Source organism: Numida meleagris, chromosome 3 (assembly GCF_002078875.1).
Source record: "Numida meleagris isolate 19003 breed g44 Domestic line chromosome 3, NumMel1.0, whole genome shotgun sequence".
Lineage (NCBI taxonomy): Eukaryota > Metazoa > Chordata > Aves > Galliformes > Numididae > Numida > Numida meleagris.
The window spans coordinates 22,648,574-22,672,873 of record NC_034411.1 but is presented as its reverse complement, the minus strand read 5'-3'; the positions used below and the strand labels follow the sequence as shown (position 1 = coordinate 22,672,873).

Genomic DNA, 24,300 nt, shown 5'->3' with positions numbered 1-24,300 from the left:
AAACCTCTATTTTAAATTGAGAAAACTAAACTTCATTGAATGTTTCAGCTGACTTTGGTTGTATTATGTAGTTTGATATGCAAAATTGCTTAGAACTTTAAATTGTTAAATAAAAGATGATGTTCACAGTCAAAATGAAGTAGAATTAGTAACAGTTTGTATCTAAATCAGACTACTGACTGTAAAAGTGTGGTGACCCACCATGGTTTAAAATCAGTTACTCTAACGCTCAAAGACTGAAAGGATCATTGCACTGATAAGGGATTGGTGAGCTAACCAACACAAAAGCGGTCTAAAACAATCTCTTCAGGCTGCTGGAAGGCTGAATTAACAGTTGATTTCATACCGTTGTGCAAAATATTTTTGTATTTACAGTTTAGTTTCAGTCACTGTTAATTATTATTCAAAGCTGAGAGCCTTCTTGGGAGCTTTAAGGATAGGAAAATTGTATTCATTTGTTAAACTATGAATAAAGGCAAGATGTCAAAAATGTATTAGTTCTGCAATTTTGAAGCACACTAGGGAAAAGAAAAATCTTCCCAAGTCGCTTGGGGATAATGTTTTGCATGTTTAATTAATTGGTTAAATATAAAAGATGCTTTCTTTATTTACAAAACATGTAGGTCACTTTATGTATTTTTATTTAACAATCAGGTCCCATTCAAAGGCAATTCAGAAAAAGAGTAAAAGGTTAATTACCTATTAGATATGAGATAGCATTTGGGAGTTTCCAGGAAAATAAAAAGTCAAAATGAAAATAATGAATTTAAGTTGTGTAAATCTTTTGTATAATGTCATAGTTGATTATAAAGGCTTAATGCAAAGGCTTTATTTAGTGAAACATTGTCGTATCTTAGAATGTAAATGATTGAAAAAGATACCTTTCTTTATAAAACAAAAGATACCAATGCAAAATCCGTAAATAACATTAATATTTTATGATGGGATCTCGTGCTTGTTGAATTCACTGACTGCAACATACAGTTCAAGTCTAATGCTGCTCATTGGTCTACTCACAACCATTTCTAGATGAATCGTTTATTTTTGACTACCTAGCAATTGTGTAATGAAAAAAATATTTTTTCATTCATTTTTTTTTGTTCACTTCTGAATTTAATTCTACTGGGATGGGAAAATTTAGAGAGAAGTGTTTGGTCCACTCCTTGGTCACTTCTCTTTCGTAGCCTGAAGATGACTGCAGTGACTTTAAAGAAGATTCTAATCTTCCCAAATTTGATTTCTTTAATACCATAAGCCAATATTTTTTTAAACCTAATTTTCTTATTCAAAAAAGATTTTTGTAAGGAAAACATAAGAATGGCACTGGTCAGTCCTCAGAAAACAGTGAAAGGAGGGTATTATTAATTTGCTATCTTTTGTAATGATGATGACTATACAAAACATCAGGCTGGCTCACTGGTATTTGGTTTCCCTTTCAGAAGTATCTTCAAGACTTGTGTTTTAGATTGCTGAGTATTTTTTTTTTAAAGTTCAAATGACATGAGGATGCTTTCTAACTTCATGCTTCATAGACATTCTGTTGTAGAAAAGTTATGTTTTATTCCACTTTTTGATCTCTTTTATCCTTCTTTCTCTAATAGATGAATTTCTTACAGTTATTTCTTTAGAATGTAAATTTCACTACACGCTAAAAACATGCATCCTCTTAAAACTTTTATAACAGCAGCTGGCACTGTTATCAATTATGAGTTTTAAGTATTAGCTGATATTATAACGTCCTGTGTTATATGGCATTGTTTCTTTATTATGGAATGAAGGAAGTGCTGTATAATATTTTCACATTGTTATGAGATGGAAACAATTTTGTTACCCACAGTTTGTTTAGAGTGTTTATGAGTTTTAAATATTGGCTGATGTCGTGTCGTAACATCTTTTTTTCCACATTTTTGTTAGGTGGAAAGTATTTTGTTACCTCCAGTTTGTTTTAGAGTGTTTTGAAGCTTTTGGAGCCCTGTAGTGTTTGATAAATATGAAATAGGTGGTTTGTAGAATTTCAGAACAGTTCTGCATTTTTGTGAAATTTCAGAGCACCGTGCTTAATAGTGTAGGTGAACAGAACCCTTCAGTTCTGTATTCCTATAAAAACAGTGTTTTGTGGTCAGTGAAAACAGGCTTAGTGGACATTAAGTTGTCATTAAGGTTTGACTTTCAGGATTATTGTTCCAAAATGTGTCAGTTTAAAAGAGAATAAGATCATGAATAGAGTAAATATATTCAATATAAAGGAATCATTATAAACTTTTTAAATAGTTTTGCAATATCATTAGAAGAATATCTTCAACAGTTTTGCCTGTTCCTCCTTTAGGAGGGCTTAGGAGTAGGTCATTTTGGGTTGTGTCCCACCTGTGTCGTGGGTGACATGGAAAGTATTGCATTCAGCGTAATTGAAAACGTATTCTTCCTTCACTAAAGGAACGTGTGGTTCCTTTAGTGTCTTTACTAGGTATATTATATGTCATTTTCTTCTGTACTAGCTGTAGTTCTAATACTAAAATATTTTAAACTAAAGCTTAGTATTTCTAGCAACAACTTTGCTATTCCCTTATACATTTCTCAAATTTTTTATAGCTGTTTTGTTGTTGTTGTTTGTTTAAGTTTGTTAAAAACAAAACAGCAACAACAAGAAACCTCTTGAAGAGAAATTCCAGGTAAGCCTGGAAGAAAGGAGGTAACCCTCCTTTCTTTCTCTCTCTCTTTCTTTTTTTTTTTTTGTTGTTATTCATCAGACTTTTAAAATTATGTTGGCATTCCGTTGTGTCACAAATATTTCTGATGTTTTGAGAAGTTTTCTGTAGATGATGGTTCCTTTGAAACAAGAAATAATGCTTTATACTTTGTAAATAGTTTTAGAATGGTTTCAGTTAATTTGCTTGCATTTTTAATTTTGTCAGTATAAATTTTCTGTAAAACTCTTACAACTGGATTATCATTTGCAGCGTTAAGCCAAAGATACGTGTACTTATTTAGCAAGTCTTCAATTTATATAGAATATCCTTTGGATAAAACAATCATTTGCATTTTTCTTAAATGATAGATTAGCTGCTTTTCCCTTTCTGCTGTTTACAAGTTTTACTAAGAAGTCAATTACATTTGGTTTGTTAACGTTTTCTAATGATTTATTTCCAAATAGGTGGAGAACGAACTTGTGGTGTACATGAGCTAATCTGCATTAGAAAAGGTAAGCAACGATTTGTAAAAATTACCTTCCTAGCTTGTGGATAGTACTAGTGAGTAATCAGCTCCTTAATGTTAATGCCTTACATTTTTTGTATTTTAGTGTTGCGTACTTTGATTGCAAAATCGTTTGATGCTGACACTGTAAATTAAAAAAAAAATCATGGAATAGATTGAAAATTTGAAAAAATGAAATGTGCATTTTCACAAAAAGAAAGTATTTCCAATGTTCACTGAGTTATATGGAAGTTTTTTAACATTGTTCAGCTGTGGTAGGAAACCGCAGAATACATAAACTGTAATCTTTGCCTTTTACTTTCAGATTTTTATAGATTGATTTGATTTCAAGTAATGATTAAATGTTGTGAGAATATTTTAAATAAGTGATACAGTGGGCTGCCTATTTCTTCCTGTATTTTCTTGAGATCCTAGTGACTCATTGTTTGAAAACAACTTTATCAGTTATAAAACCAGTAATTGATAGAGTATGAAATAGAACTGTGCTCAAGAGAAGGCTTTTATAGGTTTGCAGCTAAGTTAAAACGACCAAAGTTGCAGTTTAGTGGTATAGTTCAGTTGATAGAGTGACTAGATACAGTTCTATTTTCTGCTCCTGCCCTTTGCCAGCCCTACACTTGTTTCGTCTTCCTTTGCCGTAGTGTTGCTGTTGAATCTTTGTGTTCTGATCTGAAAGCTAATCTTACTTAAAAAAAAGAAAAAATTTTCTTCAAGGATTAGTTCATTGAATTGACTCACTGTTAGGTCAGAAGAGTGTTCCCGCTGCAATTACTTAAAGGTTTTAGTAATATATTTAAAAAAAAAAACCCAAACACATACTATCTGCTACCCTCAAAATTAAGTCTACCAGTTAAAGTGAAAAAATAGCTTTATGGCCACAAGTTGTCTTTTCCAAATAATTTATTGAAGGAGTGATATAGAGTTGTATGCCATTTGACAGTATTACAATTAAAAACACTTTTCTTCTCTTTTAAGCTCTAAGTTATTCCATTAAAAAAAAATAAAAACAACAAAACATCAAAGCCTTTATTGCTGTCTCTGTCTTTTCATTGATGGATAAGTCAGTGCCCACGGTGCTCTTTATTCCTTCTATAATAGGCTCTGTTTTTCTTTCTGAATAATGAAATTCATTGAACTAGAAAGTTCAGAAAGCCTGCTGATGGAGTTGCAAAGTCCATTAATCTTGCTCATCCCTCTTTGTTTCAGGGTATTGTACTGATTTAAGAACAATGTTTTCTGCGTACTTGGAGGCAGTAGTTGTTTGTTTTTTATTGCTATTAAGATTAGTGGGAAATAATAACGAGTGTGAGTAACCAGAGTTCTTCAAGATACCCAGTACCTTGTGCTTCGTTTGCTGTATTTCTCATAGTCCTTCCAATTATTTTATCAAGAAGCAACTAATATAGTAAGCAGGGATGTTCCGTCTTATTTGTCCTGTACTGAAAAGGGAAAAGCAAGCAAGCATGTGTCTTCTATGAATAATGCAAAGGAAAACCATTTTCAAGTGATGCAGTGTAATTAGAATTTATACAAGGATTATAAAACTTGAAATATAGCTGTGGGTGGTGATTAATCTTTCTGGTTAGTAAACTAACCTGTTCCTAAATTATCTTGTTTGCCAGCTTATTTTTGCTAGGGAAGTAGGAACCTTGGGGTGACTGATGCTTAAATGGAGAAAGGCACCACAAATGTCTTCAAGGCTATGTGTGGCTATACCATTTAGCTCAAATTATTCAGTTAAAACTTCTTTATATATACTTGAAGACATAACTGTAAAAATAAAGCCCCAAAAAGAAAATCCTGCCTTTTAATATATTCAGTTGTTAAAATGAAAATCATATGAAACTTCACTTTTTATTTTTTAAGTGCTTGCCTTCGTTATTTTCATTTTCTTAGATACTCCATGCTGCAGTGCTGAGACTGCAAACAATGCAGAAGAGTTGACTTTTCATTTCAAAGCATCATTAAAGCTTCTTTGAAGTTAACAATGCTTCCATTGAAATAAATAAAACTAATTTTGGTTGTAGATTTATTTTTAGCTTTTAAGACTCAAAAATTTGCCAGTACTGGTTGTAATGCTTACTGAATATCTGCAATTATCTGAATTCTTGTGTGAATATGTACGGTGCCAGTACAGAACTCAGTTTTGCTAACTAAATGTATTGCAATTGTCTCCTTTAGGACTTGCTCCCACTTCACATAATGTTGTCATGGTTTCTTAGATATGCAAGATGGACTGTGGTGGGTCTGTTTCTAGTCTGCACAAGAAGGCTTGCAGTACTTTTGCGGTGTCTTGCTTGTTTTGCAGATTCATACATATTTGAGAAGCATGTCTAAAAAATTGATTGCGGTAGGAAGACTTTTCTGGAAAACCTCAAAAACGAATTTGCATGTATTTTGAAATAAATGCTTCTTCTAAGTGTGTAAATATACTACATGTCTTGAAAATGTGCATATTTTGAAGCAATTATGTAACATCTAGTGACTGCAGAATATAGAACAAGACACTTCTCAGCTAAAGGAAGTATGATCAGTTATTCAGAAATTGGGCAATACAGTGCTGAAATTTGTGACTTCTGTATGTAATGTAGCTTAGTGGTTGCAGTGTTTGTATGTCTTCATATGTACACATTGCTGAATTCTGGAAATTGAAAAATGGAAAAATATATTTTTCATTGTATTATAGATTAATGTCTTGTTTACTTCCATTTTCCATTTAATGCCAGTTTGTACATACACTTATTTTCAAATTCTTAACTGTTTGACAGTGGGAATTTAAGGTGTGGCTAAGGAAAGAGGAGCCCTTCTTATCTGAGTTAGCAGTGACTAATTTGGTTCATCAGCCCCTTACGATTCTTAATGTAGCAGAAGAGAGGAACAAAGTTTTCTGAAATATATACGTGTGCTTTTTATTCTAATATGGTAAAAGATTTGCCTTTTTTCTGGCTGGTAACACCTAAATATTTTTAGGAGAGTCATAAGAATTATGTAAGCTATTCCTTTGGTTATTTACTATGGATATGAAAGAATCTGGGGAACTTGAGAACAGCCCAGAAAAAGGTATCTTTTTTTTTTTGGCTGCATAGTGCTCTGTAGCTAGGCTGCTAGTTTAACTTGGAGTTAGCTGTTGTTAGATGTACTAATATTTTAATTAAGGCTGTTTTTCAAGTTCAGTTTGTGCAGATGAGTGACTGGTGATGAGTTTTTACAGTGTTGATCTGTAACTGAAGAACTCTTCAATGTATTCTGATATGTATAATGTTCACTGAATGATGTAGAAGTGACATTAAAGCAAAAAAATTAGTGACCGCACTATTTTTAGGTCTCTTTCAGCTTTCATTGTTCATTTTTGTAGTTTTGAAGCAATGTAAAGTAATACTTCTAACTCAGTAACGTATTTTGTTTAACTGATGGAAACATAGATTGAGTATCTGACTAAGATCTGAGTTGCAGATTTTTATAATTATTTTAGTAAGACCTTTTTACTTTTGCAAGATGTTCTTTCTATTGTTGTAGCAGTCTTACAAACAAAGGAAATTGTTCAGCAAACTGTCTTTGTGACTAATAATGGAACAGAAGTGCTCTTTAATATGCAAAAGAAAGAAGTTACAAGGAGACGATGTCTTTGGCTGACAATGTAAGATGTCACTTTTAATAATAATTTTGAAAAGATAAGAAGGTATGAATTTTTGTTTTGTCAGAAATATATTCTAAGTAGAACGATGTCCTCTTTAACTTTCTGGTCAACTATCCTCATCTGTTCACGTGTATCTGAATGTTAAGTTGCTGACTGCATTTCACTGAAGTGGTAAAAATAGTATTTATTAATGAGTTTCCCTTAATAACCAGAAACATACAACTACAAAAGTTCCAAATGGAAAGTACAAAGTTGACTGTTTTCTAATTTTTTACAGAGATGGAAGAAAAATCCCTGTATTAAAAGTCTACACAACTCAGGCTACTTCTGTAATGTACTCAGAAAATAGTAATTAATCTATTTGTTATCGTGTTAATTTTAAGTAGACAAATCCACCAAGTTTCAGGTGCGTCTAGCCTGAAAAAAATATGTATTTTGTTCTAAGAGTCCTAAACTTAATACATTAAGGTGATACAAGCGCGGCTATGTATTCAAAAGATGAAAGTAATGGCATTAGGATTAACAACACTGGAGGAAGTACTAGATCTTACTCTCTGTTGTAAGGCTAACCTGGATTTATACTTTTTGGACTAGTGAAAGTATAATATGCAAAAAATATTTTATCCTTGAGATGACCGATCCCCACGCAGGAAGCAGAACATTTTTTTGTTTGTTCTCCCATGCTTCTGCAAAGCAGCATCTACTGGGATTTTGTAATTCAAACTATGTCAGTTTCTTTTCTTCCTTAAACACAAAACCTGCTGAGAACTTTGCTATATCGAAATTCTAAGTTCCCAGCTTTTTTTTTTTCCACATAACATGTTCGCATTATAGCTTTTATTGCACAGTACTTTGTTATGTGTGATATTTAATTACTGTGCTGTTTAGTGATTCTGGATTGTCTCACTCTTCATTATAGAGACTTTTTGAAAATTTTTGTTTTAAAAAGATGTTTATTATGTAACATTTTCCCCCAGTTTTGGAGGGTTCCTTTGTGGTAACTATGAAGGTGTGCACCACAAGTCTCTAGAGCTGTGCAGGTCTGTTGGCTTTTGCTCTGGGAGATTCTTTGAGAGTTCCATTAAATGTCTGTAAGCACTGCTGATCTCTCATCCACCATGTGGAGAATACAGGCATCTAACCTGCTGTGTGACTGCAACAGATTAATGGGATTTGAAGGCAATCAAGACTATTCACTGGTCTATGTTTTTTCCTAGGAGCAATAAAATGTTTCTTTTCAGAGATTTCTGTTGAGATACTGCTTAAGAGGCAATGGATTCTGTATTAGAGAGAAAAGACACTGAGGAGCTGGTAAATCAGCAGGGGTGGCAGGCTGAGAACTGGCTCAGGATTTAGGAATTAAAAGATTTCTGTCAAAAGTTGAAATCTGCCTTTCAGACTGTGGCTTCTGCTATTTCTAAATTTTTCTTAGTTCAGTGATATTTTGGAGCCCAAGGTTCTCCCTTTCATAAAATTAAATTTATCCTTAAAGGACAGTTTTAGCTTGGTGTTTCAGAAGAAAAGGGAAAAAAATCCTGTAAATGTCAATCTGCAAAGGCAATATGAACATTGCTACAAGTACTTTGTGCAGATGTGTATGTGATTAGTTAACTTTTTGAACCAAAACATTTCTAACACTAACTTACAAAGTATGTTGAACTCTATTTGAAGTAAATATTTAGTCAAGTAATTTAATGAAAATTACCTAAATTGTTTTTGTTCTTCAAATTAAAGTATGTTCCAGGATTTCTTCCCGTTCGAAGGAAATCCTGGAGTGTAGATGATAAAACTGGTATTTTCACACCAGAAATTATAATTAGATGTTAAGAAGAGGACGAGAAAAAAAGTCAGACTTTATCTCTGAATCAGTGTAGACATTATCCTTCACCCAGTGTGAGGTGACATAACCCAAATGGTGATAAAGCTGCTGTTATTCCAGATGGCTTTCCACTAGAATAAAGATGACACTGGTATTATGACGGGGTAGCTGTCATGTTGCTGTAATTGGAGTTCTGTTCTTCTAGTAAACAAGTACATTTATTTTTTACTTTTCTTAATGTTGTGTATGACTTTTTCTTATAAATTACCCCTTAAATTGCATCTTTTATCACTTCAGATAATGTCAGTTTTCTGTTTTACCTAGAATTACTTTGAGAATTGTATAACTAGTATTTTTAAGGGATGTTGCTATTCCAAATGGAAAATTTAAGCGCTCTCATCCTGATTTCATTCTGCCTTTCAAAATTCTGAAAGATTAATGTTACTAAAAAATGTTAATCATGTTCTTATTTAGGGAGTACTTTTTCCAGCACTGCATTGAAATTCAGTTGTTGTTTCATGTTTATCCTCATTTGGAACTGCATAGCACAGGGTAACGTACTGGACGTAGATATTTAAAGTGTTGAAATACAGGTATCTTGTGTTACATGTGCTTGTAATTTGTACCAAAGAGTGTGTGAACTTGCTCTATAATAAGATGGAGGAGAAGCAAATGCATAAGAAAGAATGTCCTAAGACTAGCATTATAGCATATGCATTATCATAATCAGCTGACAAATACAGCCGCTAGTAGATGCCTAAATTAAGAAGTCTGTACTCCAGAAAAAAAGGCAAATTCAAGTTTGAATTAAAGGGAGAAGCCACAATCTTAATATAGAAAAATGTTTGGTTTTAATGTTAGCAAAATCCAGGTTTAAAAAACAAAACAAAATCCCACAAGAAACACATTGATAGATGGAATTTAATTGCTTGTTTTGTTTTAAGGTGTGCTAAAATGCTTTTCCTGATGCTTATTTTGCTAAAACATACAAGGAATCAGTAAGTCTTAGAAAGGAATAACACAGTTCTGGTGTTTCTGATGAGAGAAAAAGATTAATACAACTTGACACAGAGGGCATAGGAGGAATGTTTTGACTTTTGACAAGATTAATAAAATGTTTTTTGAGATCTCTGAGTCTTTCACTGAGTTTAACAGAAGCATCAACTACTCAGTTTTTGTGCAAAGTTGCTCCTGTTTTTTTTTTTCCTGTTCTTTTTTTTTTTTTTTAAATATGGAGAAGTATTTTACTAATAACATCAGCTGCCACATGGAGTTTGTCTTGTTTGTAAAGCAGTACATGTAGTTAAGAATTCCAAGTCTTCTAACACAACACTATGTAAAGTATTTCTCTCTGTGGTTGCTGTGTTTAGTCTAGGTTAGCTAAATTCTTGTCAGTTGTTTCATTTCTAAATAAAAAACAAGCATACGTCTTTTCATTTCAGATGCTTTTGTGCTACGATCTCAAAGGCAATTCAATTTCTTTGGATCATCCCCTAGTTACTTTAACTTGTGCACAGGAGAGATAGTATTGCATTTGTAAATGAATAATTAAAACATCTCTGGGTTTGTACTGTACTAGCGAAGTGAGCAGCATGATATGGAGTGAGAGGTCCAAAAAGAATTGACTTGACAATAGAGATATTAAATATACTACAAGTTTGTGCATGTAGATACGTATTTATGAAACTGCATGCTTTTTAATACATCTGAGGATTTTTGTTGTTCTGTGATATTTATTTGAAGATGCTCATGTTTTCTGAAGAGTTTGAAACTTTTTTCTTTTTTGAAAAGAAAAATTATTAAATAACAGGGAGAAAAATATTTTTCTATTTGAGAAAGAGATGGTAATTCAATATTTAGGATGAAGAGATGGTAAGTTTCTGTTTCCTAATAATTATAATTGTAGTGATAATAACAAAAGTAAATTAAAGTTAATTTAATGCTTCTGTAATGAAAGTAACTCATGTCATTTCCATAGCTGGCAATTCAGTTAATCCTAATAGCTTTGTAGTATGACATTAGTTCCTTTCACGTTTTTAAAGCTCTGTTATGTTGTTTTAAATTTAAACGTTCATTGCTGTTTTTCCTTAAGAGTTGAGGATAATTATGAAGTTCAAAAAGTAGGACATTTTTGAAATTTGAATTTGAAATATGACTATTGAAGTATTACCCTTCTACTGCTTCGTGGTTCTAGAAGAAACCGTGGGGAATCTCAGACAATTTTAAAAATGCTTTTCACAGTACAATCATTGCCCAAACCAATTTTGAATTGATCACAATGTGTTTTGAATTAAGATTAAGATCCTGTGGCATGGATGGAAGGGTTACTGTTTTTTTTTTTTTTTTCTATTTATGAAGTATAACTGGTTGAATTATAACTTCAACTGTGAGAAATTAATTGAAGGATTAGTGTGATATATAAAACATTTGTTCGCAGATGGGAATCTGCATGCATTTATGTGTGGAAAATTGTAGTACAATTTTTTTTTTCCTGTCTATATAATGGTATTATAGTAAAGGCTTTGAACTTGATGATACAGTTAATCTGTGAACAAGCATTCTAAGATTCTTTACATGGAATCAAATTGAAACTACAACGTAATGTTTAAGTCCTATATTCATGCTGATTTACAGCACGTAAACAGTTAGTCCTGCTGCAGCTTAAGTTTCATCCCTTCTCTTTTATAAAGCCTCAGCCAATGTTTTATTTCACTCCAGAAAGATGTCATCAGATACTGTGTTTCCATAGAGAGCTACATAGTTTGTGTACAGCATCTCTATTAACTAATTGGTATCCAGGAAGTACTCAAGAAAAATTAAAAAGCATTGTGTTTTCAAGCTACTTTTCTCATAAGGTAACAGTTAATGTATTTAAAGAAAACATTCCCTGTCCTTTATTGTGAATCATAGGCTCATAGAATGATTGGATTACAGTTGCGTCTCCTGCTCAGTGCGTCTCTGGCGTTGAATTTGGGCGAGGTTGGTTAGATCAACCTGCTCCAGTAACAAAGCTGTTGTATTCACAAATAGATTTCTGTGGTCTCATTTGCTTTATCTGTTTCTTCCACCTAATCTTTTTTTTTCTGCTTTCACTTTCCAACTTCATTTGTGCACTCTATCCTAATGGTAACTTGTAACTTCTGTTTCCCTGCTGGACCTCTTTAACTTGTGCCTAATTCCCACTTAATTTTCACTTCTTTTGGTCCCTGGTTCCTTGTGCGTTGCAGTCTCTTCTTTCTGCCTGTCTTTGATAGAAACTAGAACTGGGAATTACTGAAGGAATATGCTCTGTTCTCAGCGCGCACTCTACTTGTATAAGGGTCAGAATCAGTAACTCAAAGAAATTGAATGTCATTTTGTCAGCCCTGGACATTCTCAATTAACCATACACAGTCTTGGGAAGGGATAGAGCATTTTTCCTTCCAACAGAATCTTGGAAGATTTCATCTGTTAGACTTAAAGGTCAAAAAGGAAGCTGTACACAAACTGAGCCTTTTTTTTTTCAAAATTTCTAAGCTTTTCCATATTTAGGAGGGTTTCTTGAAAATGATAAATGGATGCCTGACATGTGCCAAATTTACCTTGCTCTCAATCAGGGACCTCTAGGGCATTTCAAAATAAGTAAATAAATAAAGTGTATTTATTTTCTGCTCATTCTTGGTTATAACATAACTATTTTTTGAAACGTAAATAAAAAAGACCTTCGGTTTGAGGCAGAGTTGCCATCAACTTAAGCTGTAAGAAGTGATTTTAATAAAGTAATATGTAACTCCAATCTTCTGAAGAGAATAGCAGGTAATCCAAGTAGAAAGTACTACCAAGATCTTTCGTAAGTGAAAATATTTTTCTATTTGCTCATATTAATGAAAACATAAATATAACCTTCTTTCCTCTCTAGTCTGGACTGGAATCCCACCTTTTCCACCTTGGTGCTCTGTGTGACAGCAGAATGTCTCATCTTGAAGTACTAATGGAGAACTTTGTAGCTCTGTAAATCTCTATTTCTGTTATGCTATCTGAAATTGTAAATAAGACACACTTGTTCTCCTCTGTTGTACTGTTTGTTTTATTCTACCCCTATTCAGCTGTCATACTTTGTTCTAATATTGCTTGTTTTGTCTTGAACTTTAGTGGATTGGAACATGAAGGTCAAGTTTCAAAGGTTTCCAATCATTTCTAGCTTTGTCTTCAGTTTTTCGTAAGACAGCGTTCCCAGCTTCATTAACTTAATTAAGAGTTGCTCATGTTTTTCATAACTCTTCTTATGTGATTTAATAAAACATGGAAAGCATTTACTGAAGTTTGACTAAATAGAGGCACCTAGTTTTAGTTTAATTGAGGTATCTATTTCAAAATTTTTGAAATTCAACAGTGTTAAATAACATGTATATAAATAACATATATATAAATAACAGTCTTAAATATTTACACAAGTGAAAAAGCTGGTGTTTCAGTTATATATATCTGGAACGTCAGTAGTATTTATTAATGACCAATTCTGACAAATATTAAAACTTTTGCAAGTTACACTTACACAAGACTGTTTTTTTATGTGTCCTTCTCTGTTTCTTTTAGTATCTCCTGAAGCAATTGGATTCCTGTCTGCTGTCGGGGTATTCATTATCCTCATGTTACTACTTTTCCTATATATTAATAAGAAGATGTGTTTTGAAAATGTTGGTGGTTTCCCTGATCTTGATTCAGGATACACTACAAGAAAGAATTCACAAGATAAGCTTTGTAAGTATCTGAAATATAATGTATTGGACATCAAGTTATAAGAATCTGAGAAAATTTATATAGAAATACACAAATAATCACTTGATTTAAGTGATGAAATAATGCAGTGTTGACTTTTCCCTGTGATTTTGCACCATGTAGAGAGGAGGAAACCTTTGTAGTCACAAACCACAGAAAATCAACAGCTTTATAACTAGAGAGTTGACATTTACTTAGGGGAAGATATTTCTCTTGCGCTGTGTGAATACTCTTGAATGCATTTTAAACGTCCTGTAATTGTGTACAATTAAATCTCAAGTAAATTTGTGAGTGGAATTCTTGGTATTTTTTTTTGCTAAGCTTTTTAAAATTCTTCACTGACTTTTTATATAAGGTGTTTACTCACCTGGAAAGTAATTTTAAAGATATAAACATCAGAAAATAAATCAATCAAGCTAATAAGTTCTTCCTATACTTTTTAAATATTGTCCTTAGAAATAGTACTTATAAATGAGAGAAGAGCAGACCTCCTAAAATATATTGAGGGTTAATAAAATAGCCCCTTCTGTACGTCTGGGCTACAGATATTGAATTGGTGTCGTTAGGTGTCTTGAGTGGAAGAGACAGGCACTAGAAAACAGAATGGGAAATTTGAGGCTTTTTTCCCTTCTGCCTTTTTGAAAGACGCAGCTGAATTTTCAAGTTTTTTTGAAACAGAAATAGTTATTGCCCCTGGAAGTCAAATATTCCTTCTTCAATTTCTTTTTGCTGCAGAACAAGTCTTCATGATATGAAATATGTTATGTAAAACACAACAACAATTTTTGGGGTCAGGAAGTCTCTGTGATGTGAACTTTCATGCAACTAGTGTGTTAAAAGGTTATTGTAGCGTGAAAAGTGTATTGTTCTTGAAAGGGCATTATTTAAATGTCTTACAACTTCTTCTTTACAGGTTAGAATAAAAATGCACGTTCCTTCCTCACTCAGTTGTCTTATTTTTGAAAATAATGGATTTTATTGTGGCTAGTTGATGCTGCAGTTGATGAAAGACTGTCATTTTGCTGGTTGATTATGGATTCATTTCAAGATATTTATTTATGCTGCGTTCTTATTATTTTCAATGTGTATTGAATGGAAAGAGCAAGCGGCAGCCTCCTCTGTTAAATGTGTTGAGTTTCAGGTAGCAAAAGCAAATAGTTGTGAAACAGAACTTGAAGAAATGGAGCTGATCTGTTTATGAAACAGAAGATCTTTCTGCATATATATATATATATATATTTTGCCACTGAGTAGCTTGGAAAAAAATGGCATTTTTCAGAAACTTCCACCAAAATCTGAGCCTTCCTTCTGTGTCTTCTCTGGTGGACACTCTTAGCAGTGCTGTAGATGATCTGACCAGTGTTGTTGGAGAAGTTGGCTATAGTGTAGCTGATTCAGTAACAGAACAGGTAACAAACATGATAAATGGCCTTCGTGCAGAAGATGAGAGCTCCAAAATGCAGAATGATAAACCAGCACAAGACAAAGAAAATGCACCATGGTTAACTGAGCCTAAGGAAATTAATATGAAAGCAAAGAGAGATATTGCAGAACAGAAGGAGATTCAGTATTCCAATTCCTTAGAAGACACAAATCAAGATGGAGTATCCAACCATGTTGTGGGTGAAAACCAGTACCAATTAAAAGGCAAAGATAGTAATGATTGCTTAGAAGATACAGAAGTACCTTGGGATTTTAAGAATGTAGGAAGACCTCTTAAAAGGGAAGCAGTAGGAGGAAATGACTATTTTGGAAATGATAAGTTATTGAAGGATAGTAGCCTGAAAAGTAATAAATTTACAACGGAGGAATCTATTGAGAAACAAGATAGTTGCCTACATACAGCAACAGATAATTCTAAGAATCACTTGCATAAAAAAATCAAGCCACGTTCTCCTGGAATTGATTGTAATGATTCTGAAGAAGTGCATGGTATGAATGTTCCACGAGATTTAGAAACAAAATTTGTTGAAGTACAGAAGCAAAAATTATCAGACTCGAGCTTGAAAATGCACAATAATCATCCCAGTTGCATTAATGAAATCAAAGAGAAGTCTGAAGCCTTTTTTGACAGAAAAGAAAAATCCATAATAAAAGATGAAGATAATGCATCACCTACTATTGCAAAAGTAGGTAACAAGAAGAACTTGAAGAAATCAGAGAAGAAATCAGGAGGGCTGTGTAATAAGAAGACAGCAGGAAAAGGTGAGAAGTCTGTCAAGAAACTGCATTCTTCAGCCTTTCCTGAAACTTACGGTACTTCCTACTTTCTTCACCTAACTTACACGTTTCACTTTAGTAGTGATGTTTCCTGTGGATGAGAGTAGGTCTGTTTTGTCAGGGCTTTATTCTCTACTTATATTGATATTTCTTGGAAGTTAATTACTTTTCAAGTATTAGTCAAAGGAACTCATTAAGAAATGTCTTTCCTATATTCTACCTTTTTCTATATACAGTTCGTCTTGCCTTTTCTCAATTTTCTTGTGTGATTTCTGGTGAAAACTAGGGATTAATTAATACTGGAAATTAAGACTTGTTCTGTTGTGCAATTTGTTTTGCATACTTTAAAAACATTGCATAAAATGTGAAAAGATGACAGAGGGGAAAAATTGAACTTCTGTTACATTGGCATTATACTGGATCTTCAGAATGTATTTCCAGCAAATGTAACATAATTTCAAGACAGAATGATTGACAAGTGGCAATTAAGTGATTTTAAGTGTAGATGGAACTGAGCAAGGCTTGTGTTAAAGTTGCGGTCTTACAGAGAAAACCTTTACATTGTTGATATGGATGCTGTGTGTTCTTTCTTCAACATCTAGTTTTAAACAATATGATGAAGGGGCTGTGATGAAAGATTGTGAGCAAGAAGTGAAATCTTGCATTTTTACAAAACTCTTTTACAGGCTGTACAGTGGATTTCTCAAATGTAACATAGAATTTCTGGAGGTGCTGTTTTGGTGTAGAAATGAATGATCAGATCAAGAAAGTGTTTTTTCCAGTGTATGTTTGTTCCTTTATCTGAAAACTTCAGCTATTAATTTTTTGTTTACTTGATTTAGTAGGTGATTAGTGAATTTGTATGATAAACTGTGATGTTATCTGTTGATATCTCATGAAACAACGTATGAATGTTTGTGAAGGAGTATATTCTCTATCAAAAGTTGCCTTTGCTGTACCGTAATAAGTAAATAAATAGGTTTCAATAGATTAATAAAGGTATATGACCTGTTAGCCAAGTGAATGTAAGTCTTGAATAAGAATATGCATTCTATTTAGGCAGGTTTCCAACTAAGATATAAAAGTTGTAACACAAGTGGCAAGGAGAGGTGTAAAACCTTGAGGATTTTTTTTCATGTTGCAGTAAGCTATGTTTTTTCTAAGGAACTGAAACAGACTTGTATTGTTTATTTAAGAAATGTTTCTGTGAATAGCTTGTGTTTTAACCCTAAATAGGTTCTTAGGTCCTCTGAAGAAGTCTTTTTTCATGTCTTGTATTAGTAATATCCTCTCTTTTTGTTCTTTTATGCTACTAACTGGAGGAAAAGCTTTGGTGCATTTTTAGTGGCATATCTTTCAGCACTTGTTTTGAATATGCTGCTAACATGTTTTATACTGTTCAATTATTGGTACTTTATTTTGACTAATAAACCTATTTTCGTATTTACAAATACATTTTTGTAAAGATAAATGATGTACCTGGTACTGATATCTGGCGTTATGTTTGAGTCTTGGCATGCCCTGTTTTACTTACAGCAATGGAAATCCTGCTGACGGTCATATGAGATACAAAATCTTACTCTGTGTAGCATTGAAGGAGGTGCTTTCTTCTTAGCAAACTCTGGTAGTGGATCTCCCCGCTAGAATATATCCTTCTTAGCATGTTATTCTCAACAAGTGAACAGTGGAATGGAACTTGCTTCTAGAGCCATCCATCCAGTGGGAAGCACCGTACCTGTCAGACTTGAAATCGATAACCTATAGTCTTTTAGGGCACCAGCTTTCCTACAAATAGTGAATTAAGATTATATATACATTGCATGTGAAGTTGGTTGGTAGCACCATCTGCAGTTAAGGTTTCCTGACATTTTCCATTTCAAGACCTTACTTCCAGTTGCTTATAATTATGTTCCAGATCTGAAATATTTGTGGTGAAATTTGGCATGCTTTTTTTGTGTATGTGTGTGTGTGTGTATGTGTTGTTTTTTGTTGCTGTTGTTTTTTAATTTTGCTGTTCTTTTTTAAAGCCATAGCTGAAAAAATGTAGCTGTTTCCAGTATGGAAAAATAGCTTTGGCACTCCTGTATATTGTATGTACTTGAAATGCAGGAAGTCACTTTTCCCATATTGAGGCTTATTTCTGGGAAGTGATTTTACTCATCTACTCCTAAAGGCTTACATAAAAGTGGAAAGAAAGGACCGTTGTAGTAGGAAGAGTAAAAAACGTGGCTGTAAAAGAGGCCTAGATGGCGAGTACAGGTTGAATTACTCAGATTTCAAGTGCCTGGATTCTGAATAAGCTGAATCCCTTTGGTTCAAATGCACAGACAGAGGAGTGAGACTGGCTGGTGGTGAAGACAGGAACTAAAGGGAGCTGAAATGGAGCTGGACAGGGTCTAGGAGTGGGCATAAAAGGGAAAAGGGGAGTAGAGGCTCGACTTAGCAGGATCACATGTTAAGCAATATTCTTTTGAACAACAGCATTATGGACATCCTGGAGTTCTGTTTTCAGTTGGTAATGAAAATCCTTTGACAAATTTTACACCATAGACTTTCTCGTATAGAGTAGTGGTAATGCTAACCTTTATTAAGTTTATGTGAGCTCTTTTAATGCCTGTTAGAATTTGAGATCTACAAAACTGAGGATAGCATGTTAAATTTGTACAGAACCTGTTTGAAGTTTGGAAAAGGGAGGGGGAAACCTTCTTTTTACAGAAGTAAAATAAAACCAAATTTTCTAATTGTGATGGAATCTATGCTTGAGAGATGTAGCTGGATAAAGTTGGCCACTGGCATGGGCATTGTTGTGAAACTGAGATAAGAAAATTAACTAGGTAGCTTACTCTGAACACCTTGAGCTGTTGTCCAGTATCTTAGAATCTGCTTTAAGTTATTGAGCAAGGGGCTGCATGCAAACACCTGTTGCTGACATTTTGCCATTTGTTGTCGCGAGTTTAAGCATTACTAACACAAATATCCTAAAATGGCTTTCTTGTAGGCTTTTCTTTGTAAATCATTTTCATTTCTTTCATACTGCATGCTCACAGCAAAACTCAGTTGGGGATGGTGCATCAGAAGTTGCCCTTTTGATATGTTTTGAATACAAATGTGATAGTGAAGAAGTGTTGAATTTACTTCATGTAAAACACTTCAAGTATTTTCTTCCTTAATGGAGAGTTTCAAGAACTTCAGTGTGTGCTGCCGTACAAAGATGGATCTGTTTTCTACTGAATAAATTTTCAAATGTTTTGGAGGCTTAAAGATCTTTCAGTTTTTGTACAAAAAAAAACAAAAACAAAAACAAAAACAAAACAAAAAAAAAAACCTCTCAGAAATTACAAAGTCACGTAATACCTCTAATTAAAGCAGGATACTTTTTAAATATTACAGAAATCTTAATTGAAGTTTCTTAAATATCTTCAGTGATAACCACTTATGGTTATTTTCTTGTATTCTGTTTTGAGCTGTAGTAGATTTGCTTTATTTTATTCAAACAGACAACTCTTATATGAGTAAAGATCAGCATGGTTCATCATCTGAGAGTGAAGATGAAGCACTGGGTAAATATCATGAGGCCTTGTCTAGAACCCAGAGTTCCAGGCTGCCAGTGGTGGATGGCAGACAGCAAAAAAACTATGTATGGGAAACCAGGCAAAAATATAGCCCCCTGTCTGCAGAATATGATGGATACAGTAGTGAAGCCTCAATAGATGAAGGTAAGATTGATTTAAAAGCATTCCTTTTATTCCAGATTTCAGAATTATGTTATTGTTAAGTTCTAGACAGAAAAAGCTTGATTTGCAAATAATCAATGTCAGCAACAAACATCCAGGCATCTTTTATATTTGTGCATGCTCCAAAAAAATTAGCACAGAATTGTTTGTATATTCTTCCAGAAATACTGCAAATGACATAATATCTTGTTAAATTAAGTTTTATACAATTTTATTATTCGTCATTATATTCTCTGAGGGTTTTACTTTAAACTGTTTGTTTAGGAAGGAAATGTGGCAACTCTTGATGAATTCAATGGTATTATAAATACCTGATATGCCTTTATTGATAAGCTGTCATAACAGCAAAGTAAACTGTGTTTGTTATTGGTTCTGGTGCATATGTGTGTTTCACTATCAACTAATGGAATGTTCTTCATCTTTTCTATTGAAATCACAGAAAAAAAAATGATTAGATTAACCTGAGCTTTCTGTGGAGGTAATAGCTGAATGTAAACAATGTCATGTTTTCTTTTGTGGTATATATCTCCTGATTTTAACTAAGAGTGACAGCAACTGCCTGATGTAGAGGTTGAAAATTCTGCTATCAATATTTCATCAATATGCTTTTTGTGCATAAATGTAGCCTTTATATTATGTGTTGTAATTCAATGATATATAGGTTTGCTTGTCACTAAAATTTGAAGTTAGTCCATGCTCATTCATGATTCCTGTGGTAAGACACAAAGGACATGACATTCCTAAGCAAAGTAAGTTGCAGAATATGAGAATTATTTTCTGATTATGAGAATTTTCAGTTCTTTCCTTTGCTGTTAAATTGTAGGAAGGCTGTGAGACTGCATTCCAGCAAACAGGGAAGGAGATGCAGAAGAGAGATCAGGTGGTAGTAAGGTTGTGGGGGCATCAAGCACGAGGGGATAGTAAAAGTATTTTGTTCTTTTGGATGGGGGTTGTTTTCCTATTTGTATTTTTTAATGTCTACTGATACCTATGTGCAACACTGTTGAGGGGAATATGAAGGATAAGATACTAATTTTCTTGTATGGCTGATGTCATTGTTGGTGTAGAATGGAGATATGTATTAGCAGGAGGTGGAAAACTCAGTTCTATTTATTAGATTCTGTAAGAACACTTGGATACCCAGAATGATGTATTTCTCTGTTTTCTGACTGTTGAGGTCAGTTGTTGAAATAGTCATGTTGGAAGGAACGTGTGGCATTCCTCTTTATATTTCATGGTTGTACAAAATCCTGATCGTAGCTCATCATCTCAGTGCAAAATTCTCACTCGTGAGCTTTTCAGTTTAGCCCTGTTAAAGTTAAGCTGCAGCATCATTGTCTTAGCATGTATCTACTTTTGTTGTTGTTGTTTAATAGTTGTCTTTTTGTCATCCTCCCACATAGTCAAAATTCACACTCACTGATTTTATCCTCTCCTGCGGATTAAAAAAATTCCAGGCTGGAAATCTTTATTACTGTTAGACTGTAAGACAGGAGCACCCAGTTGGCAAGTGCAGCAGGAAACTAACAATTGTTTCACTCCTCCTTTTTTTTTCCTCTCTTCCCNTGCTAAATATATCTGTTACCAGCTGCTATCCCTTCGCAACACTGTTTCCATTCAGGAAGCTGGCTGGATGCGAAATTCATTTTTATATATGCACACACACGCTTGCTCTAAAATTAGCATGTAAATTGAATTTATTGAATTTATTATAATGAAAGAATGGTCAGGGTTTGGGGAGGCGAAAAGAGAGAAGCAAAAGCTATCAAAACATCCTAACTTAGAAAACTGTACTTTCTTAACCACATATACTTGCAAACAGCTTTACTACTGTCTGTATTTTACTTTTGCTACTTCTTGAGAGCGTTTGTTCTCTTCCAACGTCAGCAGTATTATCTGATAGCCTGCAATCATTCTGCACTTGCAAAAATCTGTGCAAAATTGCTTTCAAAAAGCTCTCAAATGAGACTGATGATTTTGTCTCATTTTTGTAATCCATTGATCTCAACAAAATATGTTTGATAGTATTTTAAAAAAATAAAGTTGTGTGGTGTTGAGCTTGGCAACAAGTTAACCTAGTATTTTTCACTTTTTGGAGACCTGAAGGTGGCACACTAGAGTAATTGGTATATTTTTTGTTATTCATGTCAAACACCAAGCATCTTTGCATAATTATAAAATTTAAACATATCTAGACTAAAGGAAAACCCAGAGTGTGCCTGGTCATGTTATGTACATAACAGATGGAAAGCTGCCCAACCAAGAACTTTGATGAAAAGAAAGCATGCAGCCAAAAGAAGAAGAAAGAAAGAAAGAGACTGACCAACACTACCAAAGAGTTCACATGTATTCAGAGAAACACTTTACTAAACAGATGAGGTTAAAAATCTCTGGTTGTAAGTGGAGAGCATCACCATTTTAGATATTTTGGTGTAATTTTTAAAAATTCAAAGCTTTATTGTTTCTGAAGGTTGAGGCTTAAATCTATGAGACTTGATGCCATAGGAAACTTGAATTTTTTCATTTAATTATTGGTTTTTACGAATGTTAAATTATTTTTATAAGAAATGTAAAGACAAAATATAGAACCATTTCTTGATTTGTAATTACAAAAAGCAGTGTTTTCTTACGTGCTTTATTTAACGTGAGAAACAATAGTCAGTATATGTGGTGTGTGTGTTCTTCTGTTTTGTCATACGCACTTGATCATTTTTACTTCTGAGACTTAAACATTCAAGCTGTACTGCCAGCCTAAGGCACCAGTTATTCTGTATGTTGTCCAGGTCTTGTTAGTACTGCAGTACCGTGATGAGAGAATTTTTTTCTCGTCACTGTTTTCCTCCTCCCCATTGCTGGTAAACCAGTTTCTGATTATATCATTAACAGTTCCTTTGGAGGTAGAGTAATATGAGTGATTAAAACAGGATATTTCATTTTCAGAAAGTTCTGTATTATTTTCTCTTCAGTAGTTTATCACTTGTTGTATTTTGTAGTTGTGTGCCATGTGTATTCAAAGGAGTCAATAGATGTTTTTTCTAATTTTGCAGTTTATTGGGCACGATATTCTCCACTTCATAAGCCTGTTTTGTTTTTTTTAGACATGTCTGCACTTAACAGTGCACACATGATATTTTTTAATGCATATCTCTAAAAATGTCATATTCTGAAGTCTGAAAACGTGTGGCATGTTTTCACATCATTTTGTCCTCTAGATGGCCGTATTAATCTTCATTTTCAACATATTTATTTCAAACTGACATAGCATTTTTTTAATCTTTTAATCATTAAAAGAGGAAAACAAGATATTTTGTGGGATTTTTTTTGTGTGAATTTTGATGATGGAATATTGTAGTAGTGCTGTAGGTTGTTTTTAAATTTCTCAGGTACCTGCTTATGTCCAATTTCTGAACCACTTTATATATTTATATATAGTGAATTTGATGCATTTAGATTCTGATGAGTTTTAATATCTCTTTGAGATGAAAAAAAAAAAAGCAAGTACCTAGATGCAAGCATTTCTGCAGATTTCAAGCTATTCAAAATGTTTTTTTTTTTTTTTTTTTCCAGTGAACTCCTCATCGGCAAACTTACTTCCAGTGTATCTCTAAAAGAAAATCTTGTTCATTAGAAAATAAAGATGTTGACAAATAAAAGTGGTACAGAATGACAGAACAATGGTACACATAGAAAAATAAAATGGTTCAGAAGATAGGTTGTGCCTGACTCTTGCACAAATGACTCAAAACTGTTAATCACAGTAAAGAGAGAAATATGTATAACTACAGTATTGCTTTATTTATATGTTAAATTAATCCAGTCTTGGTGCTTAGGCACAGAATGCTAGGGTTAGATGAAGGCCAAAAATCTTTTTTTTTTCAGTAATATTCTTTGTGCTCTTTGTCTTGCTATCTAATAAATTATAGATACTTAGTTGAAGTGACATTTTTCCTCTTACATCCTGTTTATCCTACCCTTTCAAATGTTGTTATTATCATCTTGAATATAGTATAGGATTAACAGTATGGGATTAATGTAGGATGTGATATTACACATCTCCTTCAAACAACAAAAATAGGGGGAAAAGAGGTGCCAAAATAACACTGTAATATATTTCTACTAACTAGGAGATTATTATGAAATGCTGATCTAAATAAGGAAGTGCATTTGTTTACAAACTTTCTATTTGAAGTTGTTATTTTTCTGTACTTTGGCAGCTTTAGTGTCTGTACTGATCTGTACGGTGATCTTAAATGGACCATACTTTGTAAATAATTATAATTTCCAGAGCGTTTTTACAGTGATATTAAATGAGCCTCTTTGTCTCCAATGTAGTGGCTACTTCCTGAATTTAACAACTCAAGCTTTATACAGCAAATTGTTGTGTCTTTGTTATTTCTAGAGCTTAATAGGCAAGTACAATGTATTTTCTTTAAGGAAGCAGTCTCTTAAATTCCATGCAATAGAAGCTTTTAGAGGTGAAAGTGTTAGGGTAAATATATTGAAATTAGAGTTTTGCGGGCAGATGTCAAATCTTAAATGTCCTGCTCTTTGAAGTGCAAGATAGCAGATGTCAGCAAGGAAATCACAGAAATGGATCCCAATTCTGAAATTGAATAAGTGATATTGTGATAGAAAAAGTACAAAACTTGTTTAGCATACTTAAATGTACTTTAGTTGGTTATGTATTACCAGCTCAATACAACTACATGTTTCATCTCCAACCTGTTTCAGTCTTTTTCTCACATCTCAATTGGTAAAGCCTTGTGGTGAAGCCTTGGGTGAAAACGTATTTGTTCAGAGGCTCTATTTCTGAGAGTGGCCCAAGTGCCTTACATTTCTCAAGGTTTTTAGGAAACATATGGAAGCACTAAAAGACTGCAGTGAGAAAACATAAGTTCTCTTAAATGAGAATCTGCTGC

At 33.4% G+C, this 24,300-nt stretch overlaps 1 protein-coding gene across 3 annotated transcripts in view; it reads left to right on the top strand.

Annotated features, from left to right (window-relative positions):
• The window catches only part of SYT14 (synaptotagmin 14), an 83,267-nt gene that overhangs the window by 7,553 nt on the left and 51,414 nt on the right, over nt 1-24,300 (top strand). The window contains exons 2-5 of one of the 3 annotated variants that reach the window (XM_021392265.1): nt 3,152-3,199; nt 13,245-13,409; nt 14,341-15,632; nt 19,145-19,363. In XM_021392265.1, the coding sequence (XP_021247940.1) occupies nt 14,693-15,632; nt 19,145-19,363 (1,159 nt within the window). In that variant the 5' untranslated portion in view covers nt 3,152-3,199; nt 13,245-13,409; nt 14,341-14,692. The remainder of the gene's footprint in view (nt 1-3,151; nt 3,200-13,244; nt 13,410-14,340; nt 15,633-19,144; nt 19,364-24,300) is intronic. The other 2 variants (XM_021392267.1, XM_021392266.1) reach the window with 2 other exon arrangements.